The 22,802-nt window shown below is 41.5% G+C and overlaps 1 protein-coding gene across 1 annotated transcript; it reads right to left on the bottom strand.

The window, feature by feature from the left end:
- Positions 1-15,224: 15,224 nt before the first annotated feature.
- On the bottom strand, positions 15,225-16,325 carry LOC143563906 (uncharacterized). The gene is made up of 2 exons (XM_077051337.1): positions 15,873-16,325; positions 15,225-15,569 (listed from the first exon to the last, which is right to left on the bottom strand). The coding sequence occupies exons 1-2, from the start codon at positions 16,323-16,325 to the stop codon at positions 15,225-15,227; spliced, it is 798 nt and encodes a 265-aa protein (XP_076907452.1).
- Between the last annotated feature and the right edge of the window lie 6,477 nt (positions 16,326-22,802).

Raw genomic sequence — 22,802 nt, forward strand, 5'->3', positions numbered from 1 at the left:
GTCAGAGCAGTCATTGCTGACTGCATGGTCGCACCCATTCCGTCAGTACCCGCCTTCCTCCCAGACATACACACAATCATGACGTGCATGAGGAAGCGCCACTGATCTAGAAGGAAACCCTTCCTCCTCTGGGTATCACCTAATGGACCAGAGTAGCCCATTCGGAGAAACGCTCCATCACGGAACGGAGCCACAAACTCTGTAGGGTCATCCCTAGTCTCTTCACCGAATCGTAAAGCCACCCGTATCTGTTCAGATGAGAACTGAACTTCCTGATTGTTGACGGTTGCTCGCATAACCGGGGGCTCAACGCGGCAATCGTACTCCACAGTCTGCCAGAAGTCCTCGATATTGGGTAAGGATATCGGCAATGTCGTCGTGATAGCGTGGAATATCCTCGAGCGAATGAGGAATGTGATTATCTCGCGGCAGTCTTCAACTCCGCTCGCTTCCGGGTCTAAGGTAATGTACATATTGTGACCCGGAAAAAATTGCCTCTGGTTATCTCCGTCATCGCCTCCAGCACCTCCAGCACCTGCTACTGCAGCCATATCTGCAACAAACGAACCAAGTTAGATGCATGTTAAGGTTTAACACAAGTTCGCTTATCACCATGAGCGAAGTTGTGATAACTTCTGTATAGGCGAAGTTGAAAACAACTTCGCTTCATCTTTAAGTTCGTCTAATAATTTAAAATTTTAAAAGGTCCAGGCGAAGTTACGGATAACTTCGCCTCACCACAACATCGCCTCAGGCGAAGTTGAGCCTCAGGCGAAGTTACGGATAACTTCGCTTAAACCTTAAGTTCGCCTGAATCTGAATCGGCGACAGTGAGATCGATTCAAACATCGAAAATCTGGTGTTTCGGCCAATTTAGACGATTAAGGAGACTAAAACACATGATAGTAAAGTAATCCGGACGATCAGTTTGTTCATGAACACGTAAAACAAGTTTTGAAATCGGGTCTAAGTTTCTAATGTCCGAGGTCGTTAACCGGGTGTCGAAACAACCTAGGATTAACAACATCGAACATCAGGTATAAGATATAAGAACCCAAACACACCTTGAATATTGATTGAAATCGGGAAAAAGATAATCGGATGAAAAACGGATTAAGTTCGCTGTGATAATCGAGGATAAGTTCGCTGTGATTTTCGAGGATAAGTTCGCTGATATTTCAAATAATGAACTGATGACCTTTGAAAATCCTTATATAGGGGCGAAGTTATACAGGCGAAGTTACGGTTAACTTCGCCTAGGCGAAGTTATTCACAAGTTCGCCTGTTTAACAACATCGCCTATATTTACAAAATCAACCCTTATAATTTGAACATTTTGCAATTAACTTTTAAAACTTCCCTTTAAGAATTAAATAACACGATCAAGTCCAAGTAACCAGTTATAAAATCATAAACTACCTAAGTACGAAAAAACTTTTAAAAAATTAAAGTACAAGGGATCAAATTTCAGTCTCGATAGGGACTGCTACGTTTTAGAAAAGATCCGAACATGAATCATACTAATTACGTGACTGTCACATAGATCCGTGTTTAGCTGTATTATGACATATAGAGACAGGTTGTAAGCAGGTAAATAACTTAAGATGGTTTTCATCGTTTCTGTGATACGAGTTAAGTTCAATTAAGCTCAAAAATTAAGTGGGCAGCAACTCAGAGATTATGATGCCTCCTATCTATTCTCAAAGCGTATTTGGCTTTCCCCAAGTCACCCCGAATTGACTTCGACCCTTAGTGTCTGATTAAGTTTGTAATTACTCTTCATCTCCTTCCCGTTCTCTTTCTTATTCCATGATTAAGAAGTCTTGATATGTTGAACTCTAGAATGTTTCAATAACTCATAAGTTTTTTTTTTTTTTTTTTTTTTTTTATGATAAACATTTACATAGACTTCAGAGTAGTAACCAACTGCAAGTCCCGAATCTGGATCACTGCAGTTTCTTGAAACGCTATCTTCACGGGAATCAGAACACTTACGGGCTCGTGTATGACTGGGTAATCGCTTTTCTGCCTATCATTCGGAAAGATATATATGAAGACATGCAAAACTCGTAAGGAGTTTCCACGTAAAATCAAGTAGTTTTAGTTTGTATCACATCTACTTTTACGCACCATAAAAAGTTACCATGACATACAATGACTGTCCTAAAGCCTTTTAAGCCTAATAACTTCACTAGTTAAGCACACAGAATCAGTATATCAATCATTTTCCAAGGTTGGATCAATTTTATGTTAAACATAGCTAACGAACTTCTTACGAAGTAGTAGACTTGAAAAATAATTTCATTTCCCTTTAAAAATTTTAACATTAATCGCCCCGACCAAAACAAAGTCTTCAGGTAAACGGCTATCCCGAAGATCCAATGGATCAGCTGGACCGACCACATACTAGTATGTGTCCTTCTAACTAAGTATGATCGACTAATTTTAAGCGAAAAAATGAAAACTCATCATAAACCGCCCCGGTCACTTTCAGTCATCTGGTTAATGGTTATCCTCAAAATCTACAAGCAGAAAATGAGGACCAAAACATATCCGAAGACAAGTCCTTCAAACTGAGGTAACCGACATATTTTAAGCGATAGTGACGTTTTTTTTTTTTATTTTTTTTTTAAATATAACAAGAAAAGCATGGTTACTCGGGATTGATCATCCCATTCAGCTCGATAAGGTTTTGAAATCTTGTTTTGTCAAACGCTTTAGTATAAAGATCAGCGAAATTATCAAGCGTATCCACCTTTTCAAGCACAATCAGTTTCTTCTCAGCACAATCCCGTATAAAATGATGACGTATGTCAATATGTTTAGTTTTACTATGCTTCACGGGATTGTTAGTTACTGAGATAGCAGCTGTGTTATCAATGCAAATAGGTGTAAGTAAGAAATTCAGACCATAGTCGCGCAACTGTTGTTGAATCCAAAGAACCTGGGAGCAGCAGTTGGATGCTACCATGTATTCTGCTTCACAGGTTGAAATTGCGACTGAAGTCTGCTTCTTGCATTGCCACGACACCATTCTGCCACCAAGAAACTGACATCCTCCAGTTGTTGACTTCCGACTCTGATTGCACCCTCCATAATCAGAATCTGTGTAAGCGACTAGCTCCAAGTCTCCTCCTCTCGGGTACCACAACCCCAGCTTCGGCTTGCCCTTGAGATTCCGCAGTATCCTCTTTGCACCCTTCAAATGAGATTCTTTTGGATTTTCCTGAAAGCGTGCACAAAGACAAACAGCAAACATTATATCAGGCCTAGAAGCAGTTAAGTACATTAAAGAACCTATAATAGCCCGATACTGAGTTGGGTCCACATCTGCGTCACCGTCTGACTCAGCACCCAATTTGTGATTGACGCAGATTGGAGTGTCGAATGGAGTGCTGTCCTCCATCTTGAAGCGTTTGAGCACATCATGGACATACTTGGTCTGATGAATGAACATCCCATCCTTCTTCTGATCAACCTGCAATCCTAAAAAGAAAGTTAGTTCACCCATAGCACTCATTTCAAACCTTTTCTTCATGACGGCCTCAAAATCTTGACACATGGAGACTCTTGATGCAGCAAAGATGATGTCATCCACGTAGACTTGCACTAGCAGGAAGTCGCTTCCATCTCTCTTGAAGAACAACGTGCTATCTATCTTCCCTCTTTCAAACCCATTTTCAAGCAAGTAATCTGATAAAGTTGAATACCAGGCACGAGGTGCCTGATGTAGTCCATACAATGCCTTGCTTAACTTGTACACATGATCAGGAAAGTCTGGGTCAGGAAAACCCGGAGGTTGCTCAACATCCACTACCTCATCAACTTTCCCATTCAGAAACGCACTCTTCACATCCAACTGAAATACCTTCATCTTCTTATAAGCAGCGAACGCCAAAAACAATCTAATGGCTTCCAACCTTGCGACAGGAGCGAACACTTCATTATAATCAATCCCCTCTTGTTGATTAAAACCTTTAACGACTAGCCTCGCCTTGTTTCTTATGATAATCCCTTTCTCATCTCTCTTGCACTTAAACACCCATTTTGTGCCTATCGCATGCACATTTTTCGGTTTTTCAACCAAATCCCATACTTCCATTTTCTTGAACTGAGCCAACTCTTCTTGCATGGCCTCGACCCACGAGCTGTCCTTTAAAGCCATTTGATAATTCTTCGGCTCAATCTGGCTGATAAAGCAGGTGTACAAGCATTCGTTGATTATCCCTGTCTCCTTGATGCTTGTGTAAACACAGGTGTGCTCATTCAAGCTACGTCTTGTTTGTACACCGGAGGACACATCACCAATCACATTCTCCAAAGGGTGATCTTTATGAATTCTCGTGGTCGGAACAGAACCGACATGCAAATTGTCTTCCAAGTTAGAAGAGAGCTCGTCAATGGTTGTTTCATGCTGAGAGTGAAATGGATTGAAAAATTCTTCTTCAGTCGAGGTAGCAGAGGTATTGACGGCATTTGATGAGGAAGGTTGACATTTATCGATCAGCTGTCTTTGCAATAGGTTTTCTTCCTCATCAAGGATCATCTTCTTAGCAACTCTCTCTTCTTCTTCAGCAATATCCAAATACGGTATGTTAAAAGACTTAAAAAGTTTAACATAGTCGAAAAACTCAGCAGGTCCGTTGCTAGGTTTTGGCGGTTGGTAACTTGTGATATCGGTGTTACACACCACCTCAACCTTGCTGGTCGATGTATTGAAGACACGTCTGTTGGGAGTCCCAACAACATAACCGACTAAGATTCCTTCATCGGCTACTTCACCAAATTTAGAATTTGTCTTCAAAATCGAACAAGGGGACCCGAATGGTTCAAGACCACTCAAGTTGGGCTTTCTCCCATGCATAAGCTCATAACACGTTTTACCAAGTCTTTTAACAGTTAAGACTCTATTCAAAACATAACAGGCTGTAGCAACAGCTTCAGCCCAAAACACCACAGGAAGCTTTGAATCAGCCAGCATAGTTCTGGCTCCTTCAATTAATGTTCTATTCTTCCTTTCAGCCACTCCATTCTGTTGCGGTGTATACGGAGCGCTGTATTGGTGTTCAATCCCTCTCTGAAGGCAGAAGATCTCCATCTCAAAATTCTTGAACTCTGTTCCATTGTCACTCCTGATGAACTTAACCCTTTTATCCATAACGTTCTCAACTTTGGTAATCAAATTCTTCACCATCTGAGCCGTTTCGTCTTTTGATTTCAGGAAATACACCCACGAATATCGTGAGTAGTCATCAGTGATCACCAAGCAATAAGAAGTTCCTCCTAGACTTTTTGCATTCACGGGACCGAAGAGATCCATGTGAAGCAACTCCAGAGTACTGGTAATTGAATTGACTTTCTTGGTGAGATGGGATTTCTTGTGCTGCTTTCCCTTCTTGCACGCTATACATTTATCTTCAAAATTGAAATTCTTCAAGGGAACGCCCAGCACAAGTCCATTCCTGACAATGTGGTTCATCTTCCGAAGATGAATGTGCCCCATTCTCCTATGCCACAATTCGGACTCTGATTCACTCGCTTTTGTCATAAGGCATGATTCTACCGTGGCCATTTCAGTTGATCTCATATCCATAATATATGTATTTCTTTCACGTGGAGCCTTCATCACAATCCACTCCTCTGGTATCTGAAAACCAGGTTTCAACACAATCGCCTCATTCTTTGTAAAATGAACGGTGTACTCCTTATCACAGATCTGTGACACACTCAGCAGATTGTGCTTCAATTCTTCTACAAAGTTAACCTTCTCCAAAGTCATCTTTCCGTTTGACACCGTTCCCATTCCAGTAATCTTGCCACCACTTTCACCGGCAAAGCTCACTCTCCCTCCTTGAACAGGTTTTAAATCGTGTAACAAGTATTTGTTACCCGTCATGTGCCGGGAACAGCCGCTATCTACAACCCAAAGATTGTTGGCAGCCCTGTTCAACTGTTCCTGCACAATAAAGCAAAAGATTAGAATTTAGGGACCCAAGACCAATTGGTCTTGGATCTATACATCCCAAACTTTGGCTTTCCAAAGTTAGTATCTCGAAAATTCCTGTAAGTCCTATTAGGAAACCTCCTTGAAGATTGATTGTGAGACCTACCAAACCTTTGTGAATTGAAAGAATTATAACTTGTGGTTTGGTTATTAGCAGTGTAAAACTGAGATTTGTTTCTATGAAAACCTGAATTAGTCACATTTTTGAATTTTAAGTGGTTTTCATTTTTAGCAGCATTATAATTACTATTAGGTTTATTCTCAGCTTTAGTATGCCTTACACCTCTGAATCGCTGTTTCAGAGGGCAATCTGCAACTAGGTGCCCCATTTGATTACACCTAAAATAACACCTATGTTCAACCTTTTTATCAACAGGTGTTTTAGATGTCGAGGCTATATTACCGCCCGTTCGTCTCACATATGGTGGGACGTACGGGTTTAGTGGAGTACTCCTTTTATTTGTTTTACCTTTTTCTCCACTCTTGGGTAACACAACCTCCTCTTTTGCCTTACCAGACTCGGATGACTTATCCGAATCTGACGAGACTGGACTTTGATCAGAAATTTCAACACTTGAAACAGGCGAACTTGTTTCGCCTCTACTAACATTTGGTTCTTTAACAGTTACTTTAATTGGCACTGTCTGAGCAACCTCAAAGTCAACAGATTTCTGAACACTAGGGTTAAAAGTGTAATTGTGATTGTACGGTGGTGGAACCTCATGATAACCGATTCCTCCCCTCTTGACAGAGGAACCTTGATCACTAACAAGGTGATCAAGAATAGCAGAGGAATTTCTGAACTGCTCCAGTTTTCGATTCAGTTCCACCACTTTCACCTGGTGGTCAGCAATCTGTTTTTCTCTCTCAGCAATTAGTTTGGTCTTTTCTTCCAAAACTTCATAGCTTAAATCAATCACTTCAATTTTTTCAGCAAGTTTTGTTTTTAGACTTTTAACATCTTTTTCACAAGCTTTTATTTTAATTTTATAATTATTTTCTCTTGATTTTGTAAAATGATGATCTTCTTTTAAGGTTTTAAATTCAGCATCCAACCTAACATACTGATCGGTTATAGTTGCTAATTGCTCAGACAAGTTTTCACATTTAGAGCATGTAAGTTTAGAACATACCTCGGAGAGCTGGTCATTAACGTCTGCCATAAGAGCTTTTTCCTCTCCGGTAACCTTCTCACTTTCTTCAGTTTCTACCTTTGCCAAATTTGCCTGCTCAAAAGTTTCTTTAGACAGCCGGTTCCAGTTGTATTCACCATCTTCTCTGGACATCATGGCACTATAATCTTTTCTACCCTCACTTTGCTGTGTAGACCTACCCTGACTTCGTTCCACACGCTCATTCCTGCATTCCTTTGCAAAGTGACCGTTTTGCTGACAATTGTAGCATCTCACCTTCGCCTTGTCAAACCCCGGCTTTCCACCGACAAACTTTCTTCCTGTCTTTCTCATAAACCTTTTTACTCTTCTCACGATCATGGCCATTTGCCATTGTAAATCCATTTCTTCCATATCGTCAGCATCAATCTGATCGTAATCTTCATCCAACATAGCTGGATCAACAATTTTCCCTTGAATGTAGTTCTCATAGGAAGCAATGAAAGAAGCATAGAGACCAAACTGCTCTTCAGCAGACTTGACACTCATAGGCATCTTGGAATAGTTGTTGCTGGGAATACTTGGAGAGCAACTACTCTTGCTTACCTGGGGTTGAGAACCACTCGATCCAGCTGCTACATAGCAAACATCCCCATTTGTGTTAACTGACACATGCCCCTCATGTGATGAGTTGGGGCCCGACTCTCCCTTTGTGTAATAGGCAGCAGATTCAGTCTTCGATCCTGAGCTAGTGTTGACTTTAGCTCCATACATACCTGGATCTTGAACCTGATCCATAGGTGTCTCTTTTCTGACCATGTTAAGCTCAAAGGTTCTGAGCTTGTTGACTGTCGTTTCTAGATCATATGTGGGAAAGTCTTTGTCTTCCCTCATCAGCACAGTGTACATCTCCCATTTTGGTGGGAGAGCATCTAGAAGCTTCTCAACTATTTCTTCTTCTCAGTAGGAAATTGAATAGTTGCTCAATTCAGTCATCAGATGGTAATATCGAGTGATAATATCATCTAAGGATTCATTCTTCAAATACTTGAAGACTGAGAACTGGGTTTTGAGCAATTTTATCTTTGAAGCACGGATTCCTACATTCCCTTCAAATCTGTTCTCAAGAGCTTCCCAAAGCTCTCTTGCTGACGTATACTTTCTGAACGTATGAAGGATCTCTTGAGGAAGAGCCATAGTAATAGCAGCATGAGCCTTGCTCTCGGCCTCATACATCTTTTTCTCTTCTTCTTCCATTTTACTATACTTTTTAATTTGATCACGTCCTTCATACTCCATAACTGGTGGAATATAACCATCCTGGATGCATACCCACATCTTCGCATCCTTGTATTTGACGTATTGTATGAACCGATCCTTCCATGCAACGAAATCGGTTCCCTTCAGCAATCTTGGGGCCTTGGTAGCTGACCCTGCTTCAACTTCTATCTTCACTAACTCAGAGATGTTGATCGACGACATCTTTCCCGAAAAGTAAGAAACCTGAAAAATTAAATTTTTTTTTTTTTTATATTAAAGAAACTGTAGGCGAAGTTACGGATAACTTCGCTTGAAGTAGGCGAAGTTGTAGAGAACTTCGCTGAAGAACTTCGCTGACAACACTGCTGATTAACTTCGCTGATTCTTAACTTCGCTTGAGGTAAGCGAACTTAAGAGGTAGGCGAAGTTGTAGAGAACTTCGCTTGAGTTAGGCGAACTTGAGAAGGTAGGCGAAGTTGTGGATAACTTCACTTAACCTTATATCTTCGCCGAAACCCTACGCACAGTGACGGCAACTTCGCCTGATGAACACGGAAGATTTGCAGATCTGTAAATCGGATTTTAACGAGGTTTTTGACGGTGTAAAGGCTTGAACACGATGGTAGGAGGTAAGAATGATCAAAATCACAGAAAACACGTTTCGCGAATAGTCGAAACGGGACGATTTCTACACCCGCGTGAATATCCCGAACCACACAATCGAGCAAAAGCTCTGATACCAATTGTAGGTTCCCTGGACGGATCACACGAGATATCTCGGTCTACTCAGGTGCGGAATCCCTGCGTAGATCGTTACGAGCGTAGAAAGCAAACCAAACAAACACACATGAATAAACCGAAACACGTTATATATTAATAACTAAACTCACGTGATATGAATCACTGATACAGACTCTCGTCCTCACGTTACAATAAACTCGATTAACCAAAACGACTAACTCAACCAAGCCGTAAGCTTGTATATAAATACACGACAACTTCGCCTGATATGTTCAGGCGAAGTTGTCCATAACTTCGCTTGTTCAACAAGTTCGCCTAGGCGAACTTGTTAACAACTTCGCTTAAACAAAAACATAACTAACATTACAGACTCGATTACAGACACTAGACTATGAACTACTGACATTTATGCACCAACACCGCTTTATGCACCCAGACATATGTGCGGCATTTATTAACCATTGTGTGCCGCCCGCGGAACTAATCCATCAACGTAGCCGCTCCCGCCACGATATTCATATGGATTACTCTTCGTCCCTAGCTAATACCTTGGCCTGTGGACAAGAAATATTACGCGAGTGGCGGACAATGGGTGAAAAATTGAGGGAGATGGCCCGGTCTGCTGAAGATGCCAGGAAAGAAGCCGACGGACATCGTACCGCGACTAATATGGCTAAATGGAAATTAACTGATGCAGAGATCGCTCTCAGAAATGAGAAAGATCATCATGCGGCTGCTGCACATCAGTGGGAGGAGGCCTGTAAAAGGCAAAATACTATTCTTCAAGCGGCTCGAGATGAGACGCAGAGAAAAAAGGAGAACCTGGCTAAGGCACTTGAATCCAATTCAGCCTTAGAAAGCCAGGTGACCCGCCAAGGTGTCATAATCCAGGAGCTTGAAGCAGAATTGAAACTGCAGAGGGAGCAATCCGAATTGAAAGATAAAAATGCTGCTGAAATGCAGACTACCTATGACTCCCTCTTACAGGCTCGTGAAGACCCGGAAGCTCGTGCAGCCGAATCGTTAAATGACAAACAAAAAATAGCTGACGGGTTCCGGGAACTACAAGATAGGGCAGAACGTGTCGAACAGGACCGGTGATGGTTGCTAGGTCAAGGTATTAATGCGGTACGTTCTTCCGATCTGCCACTTGTCATTTTATTTTTGTCTGTCCATTATTTTGATAAATGTTCCTTTCTGTAATGGGTGATTAAACATATCAAGGAGGGACCTGAACTGACAGATAGCCTTTCCTTTTTACTTAAGGCTTCCTCCCAGTCTGGCCGCGCGGCAGGTTTTAATGAAGGGTTGACGTATGCTCAAACTGGTCGTTCTTTTGAAGATCATCCGCTTCATGGTCTTGACATTGCTCAGGAGTATGACATGCGAATCAACGATTATGACAACTTGTTATTTTCTTTGCAAGAGAGGCTTCCGGAGTTCGCTACGGCAAGTGATGGTTTTCATCAGTTTAAGGAATATTTGGAGGAGGACTCGGAAGAAACTCCATCTTCTCCTCCAAAAGATATACTCCGTTCATGCCTCCGGAAGATGCTTCTGCTCAAGACTCTTAAATTAGGCTTTATGTTTTGTAATTTATTTCTCATATCTTTGTAAATATCTTTATTATGAATGAAAAGAAAACTTTTGTCCTCTTGTGAGTTTTGCATTGTTTTTGCTTTGTGATAATATCTTTGTGGGATATTTTCAAATTTTTCAATTTTGAATTTCTGCAAGTGGGATAAGAGCGATGATGTGGTGAGAAGAGAAACGTCGCAGGATAACTGATAAGACGAGTATGACGTGTGTTAACAGTCTAAATTTGCTTTTTCATCTTTCCCGCCTTACGTGTCAGTTTGTAATTAGGTCGTTGTTTCTCTCTCAACAAGCATCCAATCGGTCGCATTAGTTGCGACGCGTATAAATAGGTCACACCTGACTTCAATTCATTCATATCTTCCACTAATTTTTCTTCTTTTTCTCTCTACAATAGTAGAGCTGAGGTTTCTTCATCCAATATTTCGATCCTTCATATTTCAGTTCTTTTTAGCATAACCTGATATTTTTTATCTAGATGGCGGGTGATAACAAGAGTGCTCCTGCTATTCACGAGTTTGTCGTTAACCTCAAGGAGAAAGATTATATTTACGTTGTTAACATGTATGGCTTGGTACCAGAATGGGAACCAGAACGTCCGGCAGACGGTGCGACTGCGACCGATCTGCCGGCGAAGAAAATGGCCGTTTATGTGGATCATTTTACGATAGGGAACTTCCGGTTACCAGTGACTTGGTTTTTCCAAACTATTTTAACAACATACGGAGTTCACTTATCACAAATCCATTCCTTTGGGATGTTAAGAGTTCGACACTTCGAATTCTATTTTCAAGCTCGCAATCTTGAACCGTCCGTCGGTATGTTCGCCGTTTTTTACAATATGACCTACCGCAGCGGGTGGTACAGTTGAGCCACAACTGGGAAGGCGGTTATTGGCACCGAGTGGATCCGCAACCTCCATGAGTGGACGCCAAAATTTTTCTGGGTCATAGAATATGTCATTCCTTTTACGATGACTTACCGTAAATCGAATGACGAGATGCCAGTGGTTTCCGCCACCACTAAAGTGGATCTTCCCTGGTTCACAACGTTAACAAATACGCCAACTCCCATGCGCGCGATACACGAAGGAGCTATGGTGGGTGCTAGGATGAGCCTCCTATGGCCCTTCCCTGATTTGGAGCCATTCTATGAGAAATCGGACTAGAGTAAGTTATTGTTACTTTGTTTGTAGTGTTCCTCCTGGGTTCTGACTTCTATTCTTGTTTATACAAGTGAGGGCTCCATTTTTAGTACCCTTCTGGACCATGAGGAGGGTCTGATGGTGCGTCGTCCGATTGATCCGAATGACGCACCTATCCTAGAGCGTACCCATGGTTTCCGAGGTGATGTATGCGAAAGGTGAGGAATTTGTACTGAAAGGTGAGGGCATCTTACAACCTCGACCAATTACTGCTGCCACTTCTAGAGGGGTGATTGTACTCCTCTCGTATAGAGAAGAGTCATCACTCTGTGAAGGAAGGTTATCAATTGATGCTACTAATACCCTACATTCGAGTGTAGGTCAGGCTCGGAAACAAGACCAGCAACCACCAACCAGTAAGAAGTCCGGCAACGAGAATGCCGATGCCACTATCGAAGGCCAACATGCGTCTGCTGACGATGTCGCCGTCGAAGATGAGCATCAAGCTGTTGGTGCAGGTGTTTCCAAAATAATAGGGAAACGCAAAGGAAAATCGACCAAGGTCGTCCCGTCCAAAAAACAGAAAAGGCCAAATTTGGGCGCCCGTCTCCAACAGCTCGCATCTAATGATGCCCCTTCAGGTAATTTCGACATTTGCAATTTTGTGAACCAATATTAGCACGTGAGGTGTATTCTTGATTTCCTGAAGTATTGTTTTTCTTGTAGAAGTTCTGGGGAAATCTGCGAAGGATACTTCTTATCCACGGGGATCAACACCACTTGTTACACCGCCCACATCTCCGATGGCCGATGTTCAAGATCCAATAACTATAATGGTTACCCCACCTTCTGGGAGTAAGAAGGACGGAAACCCTGAGGACCCCGCCACTTCTTCACCTTTCCAGTTCTCCTACCGTTTTAGGGACGAAGGAGGTATTAGTGCTTTTGGTCGTGGACCACAAGCGTTTTTACCCCTTCATGAGGAATATCCTGCTATGCATCGTCCGCGTTGGTTCTTACGCCAGGATTCAACTTTTTCCGATGCGGACGTCTTCATGGAATATTTTCAAGGAGGTCTTCCTCCTGCTGAAAGGGAACGTCAACGTAGGTGCCCGCGTCAAGAGTTGCTGAATTCCTATAACTATAGCTTATCTAACACTATCTCTTCCAATCAAGAGATATGTCGAGACAGGCTAAGTATGAATGAGGAATGGGAGGAGTTAGAAGTTAAGGCTTCCGAGGCGAAGAATGAAGCCCTGAGGGCTATGAATGAAGCCCTGGAGAGCTGTTTGGCTACTGAAGCTGCAGAACGTCAGGTGGCGGATGCCAAGATTGTCCTGGAAGCGGAGAGGGGCCAGTTTCAGCAACAATTGGACAAACGTGATGAGTTGATAAGAACTCTGAAGGCTGAATCAGCGGCCAAGGACGAACGCCTTACCGCCCTTGCTGCCAAGAACAGGGAACAGGCCTTGGAATGTGCGGGGCACAGGATGGAACTTGTCCGGACAAAAAATGGTTGTTGGCGGAGGGAGTTCCTCAGGTAACTTATTACCTTGGAATTTTTATGTTCATAAATACACGCAAAACACTTGCTTACACTTTTTTTAACAGGTTATCGCCTATGTTCGAGAAGGCGATGAACTCGAAAACTGTCTTGCCATACTTTTGAATGCATCTTTACAAGCCGGCCGTCAGACGGGTTTCTAGGAAGGTTTCAAATTTTGTGAAGAAGGTAAACTTCTGGAAGAATTCGTCTTGCATGGCCGGGATACCGCTAAAATCCTTGATGAGAAGACAAAGACATTTGACAGTTTGAAGTTTTCGATTGAAAGTCAAATTGTCGATGTTGCGGATAAGAGGATGGGGTTGAACAGCTGAAGGAGCTTCTTGCTACTGTCAATGCCAACCAAGAGGATGCGGAAGATGAAGACGAAGAAGATGAAGTAACCTAGTTTATATTTATTGTAATCTTTGTCGATCTATCTTCCTTGTAAAATTTTTGTAATACCGTTTGCATGTATATAAGAAGTTTTTTCTATCCGGTACACTTTGTCTTATTTCACATAATATAAGTGTTTATAGGATCTTCTTAATGTCAATAAAGGATTACGCCATTCTTGCTGTTCGATCATATAAATCCCTCTGGCACGCAGACCAGAACACGTATATTACATAAGACTAAAACATGAAGCTAACAATCTTTCATAAACAAGACCTAAGCCAAACGAAATTTGAAGATATGACATTACATGTCCTTCATGAATCTACTTGGCACGCAGGCCTATAAAATAAAAACATGTCTTGCTAGATGTAGCATTTCTTTAACTGTTCTATGTTCGAAGTTCTAGGGATCTCAGTCCCAGCCAACTTTTCTAACTTGTAGGCGCCTTTAGATAATACTTGTTTAATCTTGTAAGGCCCCTCCCAAGTTGGGGCCAACTTCCCTGAGGCTCTTGGCCGGAAGCTTCATTATTGCGGAAGACAAAGTCTCCTGCGTCGAACATGCATTTTTTGACCCGCGAATCATAATACTTATGCAGTTGGCGTTCGTAATTATGCTCGAGGATTGATGCTAATTTCCTTATTTCTTCATCCATAATTCTTTGTCATTGTCATCGATCAATAGAGTTCTTGCGGATGGGACCCCTATTTCGGACGGGATCATGGCCTCGGTGCCATAGGTTAAGTTGAAACGAGTTTCAGAATTACTTGAATTCTTCTGGGTGCGGAAGGCTCATAGTACATGGGGCAGTTCATCGACCCAGCCTATTCGTTTGGTGCCTAACCTCTCTTTGATCCCTTCCTTGATTGTTCGGTTGGTTCGTTCGACCTGACCGCTTTCCTGTGGATGTGCCATAGATGTGAAAATCTGGGTTACAAGAAGTTCTTTCAACCATTCCTGCAACCCGCCATCCGCAAATTGAGTCCCATTGTCCCTCACAAGTTCTAGCGGAAGACCAAACCGGCAAATTATGAATTCCCAAAAGAATTTCTTGAAACTTGATGCCGTAATGGATGCAACTGGTTTGGCTTCCACCCACTTAGTGAAGTAATCAATGGCAACGATTAGAAATTTGACACGTCCCGGGGCTTCGGGGAAAGGTCCCATGATGTCGATAACCCATTTTTGGAACGTCCATGCGGAAGTGAATGGAACGAGTTCGTTCTTCGGTCGCAGTGTGTTGGGGGCATGACGCTGACAGGAATCGCATTTCTTGATTTCTTGCACAGCGTCCAGATGCATTCCTGGCCAGTAATATCCGGCATTCATCAGCTTCGCTACGACCATTCTTGGGCTCGCGTGAAGACCACAGATGTCTTCATGAACTTCTCTGATTAAATAGTTCGCGTCCTCAGCGTCCACACATCAAAGTAATGGGCCGAGAAAGGAACGTCGGTACAAAACATCATCGTTCATCTGATAGTTCAAGGCTTTGTGTTTTATCTTCCGAGCCACGGACTGATCTTCCGGAAAAATTCCTGATGACAAATAAGCCATAATTGGTGTCATCCAGGATTCAACGCCGGTCTGGATTAGTAGAACTTGGTTTTGTGGGATTGATGGGCGATTCAAGACTTCGATCCGAATATCTTTAGCAAAGTGTTCGAAGTTCGTTGAAGCGAATTTGCTAAGGGCGTCCGCCGACTTGTTCTCGCTCCTCTTGATGTGAACAATTTTGAACGAGGAGAACTGAAGAATCAAGTCCTTCTCCTGCAAAAGATACAAAGCCAATACATCATTTTTTTCTTCGTAAGTCCCATTGATCTGTCCTGCTATCAGCATGGAATCCACCCGCGCGTCCAAGTGTTTTACCCCAAGTTTTTTAGCTATCCGTAGCCCTGCCATAAAAGCTTCATATTCCGCCTCGTTGTTAGTACTTTTAAAGTCTAACTTAATGGCGTACGTGAACTCATGGCCTTCGGGATTGACTAGCCTAAGGCCTATGCCAAATCCCTCGCTACTAGATGCTCCATCCGTGAACAATGACCAGACTTGTCCTTGTTCCGGAGGTACTTGGGGTTGTTGTTCAACTAAGCATCCTTTCTCTTTGTGCTGCGGAACCTCTGTGACGAAGTCCGCCAACACTTGCCCTTTGATTGCAGGTCTGGGTTTGTATTCAATCGCGTGTTCACCCAGTTCGATGGCCCATTTTTCCAATCTCCCAGACAATTCCAGTTTGCTTAATACATTCTTTAGTTTGTACCCTGTCAGCACATTGATGGGGTGACCCTGAAAATATCTGCGTAATCGCCTGGCAGCATAGACCAATGCCAGAACCAGTTTCTCGAGCATTGAGTACCTGGTTTCTGGGTCTGTGAATGTCCTACAGACATAATAAATTGGCGTTTGGACGTTTTTTCTGTCCGTCGATAACATAGCCCCAATGGCGATATCCGTAACAGATAATACAATGTTAGAGGTTCCCCCGCGTGTGGTGCTGTTAGGGTAGGCAACTCCATTAAGCATTTTTTGACATCTGGGAATGCTTGTTCAGCTTTCGCGGTCCACTTCAAATGTGCCTACTTGAGGCAATTTCTTAGAGTTGAAACGAACGGGTAAGACTTAGCTACATGATTTTCCAAAAATCTGATCAGTGCAACCAATCTTCCGTTGACTGTCTGTACTTCCTTTAGTGATGAAGGAGAAGTCATGCGGGCTACTTCCTGAACTTTATCCGGGTTGGCCTTAAAACATGCGCATGTAACGATCACTCCTATAAATTTCCCTTCTTCCATCCCGAAGGAACACTTAGCAGGATTGAGTTTTATATTGATACTTCTCAAAGTCTCAAATGTTTCTTCGGTGTCTCTCAGCATCTGTTCTTCCTTAATGCTTTATGACGAGATCGTCCATGTAAACTTCCATGTTCCGACCAATCTGTGTCTTAAATGCCTCGTCCATTAATCGTTGATATGTAGCACCCGCGTTCTTTAGACCGAAAGGCATCATTTTATAACAGAATGTGCCTTGGTCTGTTCGGAATGATGTCTTGTCTTCATCACCGGCCGCCATGCGGATTTGATGATAGCCTTTGTAGGCGTCTAAGAAGCATTTGAACTTGAAGGGAGCTACAGCATCAAATTCGAGGTCGATTTCCGGAAATGTATAACAATCTTTAGGACACGCCTTGTTTAGATCCTTGAAATCTATGCACATACGCCATGTCCCGTTGCTTTTAGGGACAATGACCGGGTTAGCGGCCCAAGTATGGTATTGGATTAGGCGGATGATTCCAGCATGTAAGAGGTCCTGAACTTGCTCTTTCATTGCTTTCGTTTGTTCCAGCCCCATATTATGCTTCTTCTGCACAATTGGAGTAAACGCTGGGTTTACTCGCAACTTGTGTTCAGCAATCTTTCGCAGGACCCCGGTCATGTCCGCGGGTTTCCAAGCGAAGATGTCGAAATTTTTTTTTAGCAGCTGCTTCAAAAATGTCCTTACTATCTCGGAGATAGTGGGTCCAATTGTTACAGTTTGTTCTGGGAATTTCTTCTTCAATACCCATTTCTCAGGTTCAGTCCGCCGAGTTTGCTTCGGAACTTTGTTGGCTTTAGAACTCTCTGTCGTGAAGTGATGTATATAAAAATATACATCTTTTTAGCTTCAAATAATCTTTAAAAACTGCAACTTCTATCGTATAATATTGATAAAATAACTACTTATCATGTTAAAATATATTTTCAGGTGAATCCAAGCCTCAAACAAAGAAACGAATGAAAAACCGAAGAAAAACCAAAGAAACCCAAAGAAAACAGCAAAACATTAGGCTGTGCTTCAGGAAACATGGGGCTGTGCTTTCAGGAAACACGGGGCTGTGCTTTTGGAAACACGGGGTTGTGCTTTTTGGAAACACGGGGTTGTGCTTTTAAAAGCACAGGGCCGTGCTTCTGGTCACTTTTCAGAAAAGACAAAAAATCTACAAGAAAAGACAAAATAGTGAACAGTTGGACACGGGGCCGTGCTTTTGGAAGCACGGGGCCGTGCTTACCTTTCAGAAATGACAAAGAAGAATTGAGCACATGTCACTAAAAACCACGGGGCCGTGCCTACCAACCACGGGGCCGTGACCACGTCACAGAAAAGACAAAACAAATCTGGCACATGTCATAAAAATGCACGGGGGCGTGCTCATCAAGAACGGGGTCGTGCCTCACTATCCAGATTGCCTATAAATAGTGGCTCATGTTGCACTCATTTGGTGTGCCTTGAAAAGAGTTCTATCCGGTTTTCACTTATAAAAACACACACTAACACTTACATAGAAGGTTTAGTGAAGAGTTTGAAGGCTTGGAGATCACCACCATCAACCATCATCACCATCATTAAGAAGGAAGATTCATCTACATTTGGTTAGATCATTCCAAGTTTAATCATGTATTTGTTATCATCATTCATCTTAATGTTTATTATTATGCTCATTATGAGCTAAACTCCATTTACCATCTAAAATCTATGAAGAAGCTTTGTTTTACTTGATGATTATATAAAACATGTGGTTTAGTTTAGTAAAGTACATGGTTATTTTACAATTATCTTTTGATGAGAAATGTTTCAACATCTTAAAATACTAATTCAAAGTTGGTGATTGTCAATTACATTGGCAATCGTTCATGATCGATTCATGTTCTTGAAAGATAGAAATACTTTGATACATTATCGAAACATGGATCCTTATATTGTACTTAGAAATGATGAGATATAAGTTATGATGTATTTCTCGAAGTCTTGGTAATCCGAAAATGGCTTTGCTTAGGATATCATGCTAGTTAAAGAAATCATATGTTAACGGAATGTGTAATTATAACCTACATAAATCAACCCAGTGGAGGTTGTGTGAGTTAACTACAACCACTCGAAGTTGTTAGGATTGGTATTTGAGAAATCAAAGTCAATTCTAATCATTCTACTTTACCAACTGCTTGTCTACTTAAATTGACATTCTCGGGGTAGCATGCTATTAAGCATAGGATGGACTTGAAAATATGCATGCTATTATTCATTATGTCATAGAATGTGTTCATTCAAAAATAAGGATCATAATTCTATCATATATTATTAGGAAAAGTCTATCACATGTTTAATTATTAATCATCAAGGAACAATGGAGTGGATTCTAGATATTAGATGGTAACCTTCACATAATTGAACAACTCGTTTAGAATCTCTCTTTTTGGTCACCTATATATTATATATATAAGTATTTATATTTTATAAGAAGTTTGAAGAAAATTAACCCCAAAATGATTAAAACTTTCGATTAAAGTAAAACAACGATTCATTAATAGAAACATTTGTGTCCACGGATTGATACTTGGTTCTTACCAATACTATTCTACATATACGATAGGTACACTTGCCTATTTTGTCTGTGTTTAGTCTTTGTAGAAATCACTTTTATAAATTTAAAACATGCTCTTGTGCAAAAGCAAAACATCCAACCTCTTATATTTTAACCGCACGCGCACGCACACATCAAAGTTTTTGGCGCCGTTGCCGGGGACACGGTACGTTTCTATGAATAATCCAAGTTTTAATTTAATCATTGTTTATAATTGTAAAAAATTTTAACTTCTATTTTATTTGATCTTTATTTTTTTTACTAAATACTAAAATACATAATTTTACGGCTAGCCTACTTTTTACCTTTATTTACCTAATATTTACTTTAGCTTAATTAATTTCGACCTTAGTTTAGTTAAAATAGCTTAGCCTAACTCAATGTTTAACTTAGACTAACTTTAGCTAACTTTTACTTTAGTGTTTTATTTTGATTTAGTTCCATGTATGTCCTCTACTTTTGAGCCCGAACATGTTTCTCCAATTTCTGAATCCGAACGACTCTTTCGTCGACGAACTCGTAAACGGACTACAGAAACCGCCGAAGAAATCAAAGACGAATCAGTAGACGCCACCACATCAAGAGAAAATCAAACCGAAGAAATGATGGCGGCCCAGAATAATGAGCCGAATATGAGCCAGTATGCCAAGCCAACTCTCGAGGGCTACGGCAATGGAGTGGCTCCACCCGAAATCACCGAAAATTTCGAAATCAAATCAAGCACCATTCATATGGTGGAAAATTCAGTTCAATTTCATGGTCTCCTCGATGAAGACCCTCTTTCTCACATATCTCGATTCTTACGAATATGCGGAACTTTTAAAATCCAAAACTGTTCAGACGATCAAATCAAACTCAAACTCTTTCCTTTTTCTTTGAGGGGCCAAGCCCGGGAATGGATAGAATCTCTTTCTTCCGGTTCCATCACCACTTGGGACCAGATGGTTGAACAGTTTCTCCTCAAATATTTTCCGCCCGATAAAACTGCCAAATACCGAGCCAGCATTACCGGATTCCGGACCGATGATGATGAATCGTTACACGCAGCATGGGAAAGATATAAAAGTCTTCTAAGAATATGCCCACATCATGGACTGAGCGTATGGTTACAAGTACAAACTTTCTTTGACGCACAATCCAGTCAAAACAAACAGGCCATCGATCAGATTGCTGGTGGAGACCTGGGATCCAAATCACCTAACGAAGCATTTGAAGTCCTGGAGAAGGCCGCATAGAAGAGTTTCGCTTACAACCCACCAAGATCTACACCTACCCATAAAGGAATACACCACGTCGATTCCAACACTCTTGTCATAGCACAGCTTGAAGCCATTTCTAAAAAATTCAAACAACTTCAAGCCGAGCTAACAAAAACCAGACCCAAGTGTGACACTTGTGGAGGAAGTCATAAAGCAAGTGACTGTAAACAAGTCATTATGGCCATGGAAGAGGTCGATTTCATCGCTCGACAGAACAACGCTTTCAGCAATAACTACAATCCAGGATGGAGAAACCACCTTAATTCAGCTGGAAAGACGGAGGTAACACTCAACCTTTATCCAGATTTGAAAAAACGACCAATGAATCAACCCTTCCAGCCTAAACCTCAATTTCAAGATCAAAGTTCTTGTAGCCATCAAAACCCAAGCTACTCAAAGATCGAAGAAATACTAATCCAACTAATGACCAAAACGAATGAAGCAGAGAAGAAAGCCGACTCAAGAGCTGTTGATATCAGCGGAGTATTATTAAAACATGAAGCCGAACTCAAAAGTCAACAAGCATCACTTCAGAACCTAGAAACCCAAATCGGACAAATTGCCCGAAAATTATCCGAAAGACCACCTGGCACCCTTCCAAGCAATACAATCACCAACCCGAATGCAACATCTAACGCCGTTACATTAAGAAGTGGCACAACCACTGTTGCCTCACCAACTTCAGAACCAGTTATAGAAAAGGAATCCCCTGATAAAACGCAGGAAAGGCTGACCCCAACAAGCACAGTTTAGCCTAAGGAGCCGGTCCGAACCTATGTTCCGCCTATTCCATACCCTGGAAGACTAAAGCAGGAACGATTGGAAGCCCAGTATGGGAAGTTTCTAGAACTCTTTAAGCAACTCCATATCAACATCCCTTTTGTCGAAGCTATTGCTCAGATGCCAAAATATGCCAAGTTTCTCAAAGAAGTGCTGACAAACAAAAGAAAGCTGGAGGAGCTCTCACATGTTACCCTAAGTGAAGAATGTTCAGCTGTCCTCCAAAGAAAGCTACCGACAAAGATGACCGATCCATGGAGCTTTACTATCCCTTGTCTCATAGGAAATTTATCTGTTAGCAATGCCTTGGCTGACCTAGGAGCTAGTATTAATTTAATGCCTTATGCGGTTTTTGCTAAACTAGGGATAGGAGAACCAAAGCCCACATGCATGAGCATTCAGTTAGCTGATCGATCCACTAAATATCCTCAGGGCATTGTTGAAAACATGCTTGTCAAAATTGACAAGTTTGTTTTCCCAGTAGATTTTGTGATTCTAGACATGGAGGAATACAAAATTATACCTCTGATTTTAGGAAGACCCTTTTTAGCCACCGCAAAGGCTATTATTGATGTTTGCACCGGCAAACTCACTCTCAGGGTTAATGACGAGGCAATCACTTTTGATATAGGAAAATCTATGCAATATCCGCAACATCACAATGACACATTATAATGTGTGGACATCATCGATTCTATCGTGAGTTGCTATGTGCGGAAATCTTCCATTAATACCTCATTAGAAACACAAATCCTAACGGACACTATTACCAAACCCATTTTAGAAAACGATAATCTCAATACTGTGAATAACTATCAGGAAGCATCAGAAGTAGTATTTGAGATCACTGAATCCAATGAAAAATCAAAACCATCAATCGAAGAACCACCAGCCTTAGAGTTAAAAGAACTACCAAACCATATCGAATACGCCTTTCCAGAAAAAGACTCTCAACTCCCATTAATTATTTCATCTCACCTTTCTAAAGAAGAGAAAGACGAACTTCTTAAGGTCCTCAAAAACCATAAGAAGTCTATCACATGGAAGATCATGGATATCAAGGGCATCAGTCCCTCCTTTTGTACTCACAAGATTCTCATGGAAGAAGAATACAAACCCGTGGTCCAACATCAAAGACGTCTCAATCCCAACATGCAAGATGTGGTGAAGAAGGAAGTAATCAAACTGCTTGATGTCGGATTAATCTACCCGATCTCGGATTCACCTTGGGTTAGTCCCGTTCAAGTAGTACCCAAGAAGGGATGAATGACTGTTATAATGAACGAGAAGGACGAACTAATACCAATGAGGACCATCACAGGCTGGCGAGTTTGCATTGACTACCTGAAGCTTAATGACGCCATAAGAAAAGATCATTTTCCACTTCCTTTCATCGATGAAATGCTTGAGCGACTATCTGGAAAAATGTTCTACTGTTTTCTTGACGGATTTTCCGAATATTTCCAAATTCCCATTGCTCCTGAGGATCAGGAGAAAACAACCTTTACATGTCCGTATGGAACCTTCGCCTATCGAAGAATGCCATTTGGACTATGTAATGCTCCG

This window comes from Bidens hawaiensis, unplaced genomic scaffold, assembly GCF_021521415.1.
Source record: "Bidens hawaiensis isolate Kalapana, Puna unplaced genomic scaffold, B.hawaiensis_p1.1 tig00021613_1, whole genome shotgun sequence".
Taxonomy (NCBI): Eukaryota; Viridiplantae; Streptophyta; class Magnoliopsida; order Asterales; family Asteraceae; genus Bidens; species Bidens hawaiensis.